This window comes from Terrapene carolina, unplaced genomic scaffold, assembly GCF_002925995.2.
Source record: "Terrapene carolina triunguis isolate 2854851 unplaced genomic scaffold, T_m_triunguis-2.0 Scaffold944, whole genome shotgun sequence".
Classification (NCBI taxonomy): Eukaryota; Metazoa; Chordata; order Testudines; family Emydidae; genus Terrapene; species Terrapene triunguis.
This window is the reverse complement of record NW_020665295.1, coordinates 370,405-374,962: the sequence shown is the minus strand read 5'-3', so window position 1 is coordinate 374,962 and position 4,558 is coordinate 370,405. Positions and strand designations below refer to the sequence as shown.

General features: G+C 60.2%; 1 protein-coding gene across 1 annotated transcript; it reads left to right on the top strand.

The window, feature by feature from the left end:
• Positions 1-2,294: 2,294 nt before the first annotated feature.
• On the top strand, positions 2,295-3,699 carry LOC112119460. The gene is made up of 2 exons (XM_029913828.1): positions 2,295-2,428; positions 2,831-3,699. Exons 1-2 carry the CDS (start codon positions 2,307-2,309, stop codon positions 3,540-3,542), a joined length of 834 nt encoding a protein of 277 aa, XP_029769688.1. The 5' UTR covers positions 2,295-2,306; the 3' UTR covers positions 3,543-3,699.
• The last annotated feature ends 859 nt before the right edge of the window (positions 3,700-4,558 follow it).

The following is a 4,558-nucleotide window of genomic DNA, read 5'->3' as shown; positions in this document are numbered from 1 at the left end:
GGCCAGACACCAGTGTCCTGGGAGGTTTGATGGCACTGTATGATCTACACTTCCCTGGGCTTTCCATGATCAAATATAAGGAGCACAATGAGGTCAGAGTGGGCACCGTGTGCCCGTGTGTTGTTTGCTTCACACCGGCTGCGCACCCTGAGGGCATTAAACTGGAAACAGCAGTTTCATGCTGGGGGGGCAGTATGGGGAGGGGAGCATGCTGTACCCAGGGGCTGGGCGGATGGCTGGGTTCCCATGCCCAGAGGGAGGTGCCGGGAGGAAGGGCTGCACCCCGAGGGGTGTCTGGATCCCAAGGTTGGTGCAGTGGATGCCCTCCAGTCAGGCTCCAGGAGCTTGCAATATCCCTGGGGTGCGACGCACAGAGACTTAGGTCCTCTCATCTGCTGGATGGCTGGGGAGGATGCTGGCTGGGCCCTGTGACAGATGCCCTGCCACCATTCCCCAGGGCGCTGGCTGACTGCGGAGGGGCAGGAAATGGTCCCCCTGCTTCTAGCCACCAGCCCTTCTCCCAGGGGTGACGGGGCTGCGGGAGGGGCAGGGATGCAGCTGGCCCAGAGCTCCACTGATCCCAGCCCAGCAGTCCCAGTGTTACCTGCTCCCCGGTGTCCAGAGGGGATGCTACTGGCTAGGACCCACAGCCAGAGCAGGTGCCTGATCTGCACCCTCAGCTCACTCCGCGTGGGGACGTGGTTGCGGGAGAAGAGGCTCTTTCACGTCATGGGGACGACCAGTGGTGCCTCCCGGGGCAGCAACAATGACGCGGACTGTGTGTTTGAGACAATCTTCCACCACGAGCCCCCCCCCCCCCGTCCTACTCCTGCCCCATGGAAACCCTGCTGAGTCCCCCTGCCCCTCACCTCTCTACTGGACACAGGTGAACAGGGCATTAGCCCCACCCTGGTTCCAACAGTGCACTCAGATAATTCCCAAATCCTGCTCCCATAACCCTTGCCCAGGACGTGCCCTCAGCTTTCTCCACCACACGCCGCCCGGGGCACACTCAGCACCCAGGAACCGCAGGTGAAAGGTCCCATTGGTGCTGCCTGGCTAAAGCGCTGACATGTTGTTCAGTCTAACCCAGCCCGTCAGCCAAATCCAAGCAACGAGCAAGCGGGGTCGGCACCTTCCTCTGCTCTCACTTCCCCAAACTCCAGGGAAAATTGGGCCCCTCGCTGTTTGGATTCAGCTGATTCAGCTTCCTCGGAAATCTGGGCCCTATGACACCCACTTAACCCCCTAACAGCACTAGTCAGGGTGCGCGCTCCTCAGGCCAGAGATTGTCTCTCACCCTGTGTCTGGGCAGCGCCTGGTGTGACGGGGACCTCTGGCCAGTTCACCCCAAGGGGCAGATGGTCTGGGCTGGTCTTGGCCTGGTGCTGGTTGGCTGCTGGCCCCAGCCCTCCCCCACCCACCTGAGAGTCTATTCACCTCAGCTGCACTCCCCACCAGCTCCTTGCCCCACCAGCCCTGCCCTCTTGCCACCCAAGGCCCCGCACGGTTCCTCAGGCCTGTAGCCTCCATAATGCCAAGCCTGGGCCGTCAGCACCAGTGTCCTGTCTCTCCCCAGGGCCCCCTGCAGCGCAGCCAGGCCAGCTCGGGAACTGGGTCTGTGTTCAGGGCAGGAGCCGAGCTCTGCAGCAAACCACAGACACCCTGGCCCCAGAGCGCCCCCCTCTGGCCCAGCCCAGCAGCTGTCATTGGCACAGCTGGAAATTGGAGGCTGCCTCACCCGCCCCCCCCCTGCTCCGCCCCCCGCCCCACAGGGTCAGTGGGGCCAGGGGAGGGGCTGGGCGAACAGTATAAAGAGGAGCTGGGAGGGACTCAGCTGAAAGCCCGTCGCTGGACATCTGGTGTGAGTATCTGTCAGTGAGTGACGGCACCCCCTGATCCTGCCCATGGAAATCATGGTGAGTCCCCCCCACCTCTTTCTGCCCCATGGAAACCCTGGTGAGTCCCTCCCACCTCCTCCTACCCCATGGAAACCCTGGTGAGTCCCCGCTCCACCTCTTCGTGCCCCATAGAGACCCTTGTGAGTCCCCCTTGTCCCCCCACCTCCTGGCCCATGGAGCCCCAGAGGTGACCCCTCTGCCCACCTTTCCCCTGCCTCAAGTAATCCCATGTGGGTCCCCTCTGCCATTCACCTATCCCCCATCTCCCCAGCCCATCAAGCTCCAGGGGATTCTTCTCTGCCCCATCTCCTGTCGGTGGCATATCAGGGGCTAGGGGATGTGGGTCGGGGGCTCTGGATTTGTGCCCAGGGCCTGGGGGCACTGATGCTGCGGGGTCCTGTGCAGATGCCAGGATGGATGCCCAGGGCTGGACTCCTGCTACTGCCCCTTCTCCTCTGCTTCGGGCCAGAGACCGCCGGGAGCATCGACCCGGCCGCGCTCAAAGCCATCGTGGATCACGTCCACCAGTGAGTGACCGGCCTGGGGTGTGTGTGTGTTTTGGGCCTGCCCCACTCCCCTAGCCACAAAGGGAGCAGCAGGGACCCCTTGTGTCTGCTGGCATCACAGGGCTACCTAGAGCCACTGCCTCAGAACCGGTGATTCTGGGGGTGCAGGGGGGAGATGGGGTCCAGAACTGGGAGGGATGATTCTGGGGGTGCTGGGGGAGATGGATCCCAGAGCTGGGAGGGGTGATTCGGGGGGGCAGGAGGAACACGGGGCCCTAAGATGGGAGGGGTGTTTCTGGAGGTGCAGGGGGAGGATGAATGTTTGTGGGCTGTGCAGGTGTTTGCACAGTTCATGGTCATTAACTCCGTGCTCAGTGTGTGATTTCCCCTGGGCTCACGCTCCCCCTGCCCCCTCTCCTCCAGGTATCGCCCTTCCCCCCCCATCATTCAGTATGCAGTGGCCATCTCCTTGCCGCAGTCCATGTGCAACAGCATCAGCCCAAGTGAGCTGAAGGAGCACCTGCCCGTGGCCGAGCTCCAGGCGATGAAATCCAAACTGGAGACGGACATTCTGTACGAGGGGGATCACGTCGTCGCCGCCAAACCTGAGAAAAGTGGCAACCACTACCTGCACTCTGAGTGGCTGATGCTCAGCCTGGACCAGAATGGGGTGAGTCCCGTCTCCCGCCTCCTGGACAAGTCCCGGGGCCAGACCAAGTGCCAGGAAACCCGCGCCTTGGATGAAATGCATGGCAACAACCGCTACCCCACGTCGTTTCCAAACAACCCGTGCGGCTGGAACCGTTGCTTCGTCTTCTTCACCTATTACGCCCCCTGCCTGAGAACCTGCCTCAGCTTGAAGGACGACCACCGCATCCAGGAACTCATGGACGGGATCTTCAGCGCCATAGATGAAGACCATCGCGCCTTGGCCTTCCAGGAGGTTTTCGATCAGGACATAAATCGGGGGAAGCAGATTGTATGGAACTCATGGCAAATGCTCTGTAACATGCCCATATACCAGTGCGATGACCAGGGCTGCCAGAGCTGCGAGGAGAAGGACGTCAACAAGAACTCCTGCCTAACAGCAGTGAAAAACCCAGCCACGCCAGCCCCGAAGACAGCCCATGAGTGAGGGCATGAAGGTGGGAGGAGAATGTAAGCTGCAATGCAATCAATCAACAACCAACCCATCCCTCCGTCAACCCATCCATCCATCTGTCCTTCAACCTATCCATCCATGAACCCATCCGTCCATCAACCCGTCTACCTGTCAACCCATCCATCAACCCATCCACCAATCCTTCCATCCATCAGCATATCCATCCGTCAACCCATCCGTCCATCATCCTTCAACCTATCCATCCATCTGTCTGTCAACCCACTCATCCGTCAGCCCATCCATCTGTCATCCCAGCTGTCCATGCCTCTCACATACCTCCCCTTCTATTTCGCTATCTCATTTCAAGGTGCCCATTCCCTGAGTATCTGGGCACTGGGTTTGGCCTGTGATCTCTTCTCCCTCTCTCTCTGTATCTCATTTCCAGGGTGCCCATGCCCCTGGTATGTGGGCCCTGGGTTTCCCCTAAAAATTTGCCTCCCTTTCCCAGTCCAGCAGATGCACTTTCTCTGCCATATGAGCGACACCAATAAAGCTTCAGAGCAGTCCTTGGCCTCACATCTCTGTCTGTGTGTCTGTCTCCTTCCTCTCTGGAGATGCCAGCTCCCCTGGGATCGCCCCTCTGCAGACTGTATCACCCCCCACCCTCCAGACTGCAGTCCCTCATGCTCCCTATGCCTGCCCCACACCACCCCTAAGGGAGCTCCTAACCCCCACTCCTCACAGCCTGCACCCGAGATACCCACAGTACACGTGATGGGGTGAGTGTTTTCCACATCCCCATGCCAGTCCTGCTTCCTCACCTCCTGCTCCACTGCTGCAAGCCTTGTCCCTCACCCCCTATGCCATTCCCAGGAGATGGAGAACCTGGACTCCTGGGTTCTCTCCCTGGCTCTGGGAGGGGTGTGGGGTCTAATGGGTCAGAGCAGGGAGATGTGGGCCTCAGGACTCCTGGGTTCTATTCAGGGAAGGAGCAGGATCTAATGATGAAATCCTGGAGACCTCCCCCGTTGCCATCTCATGCCCATGTT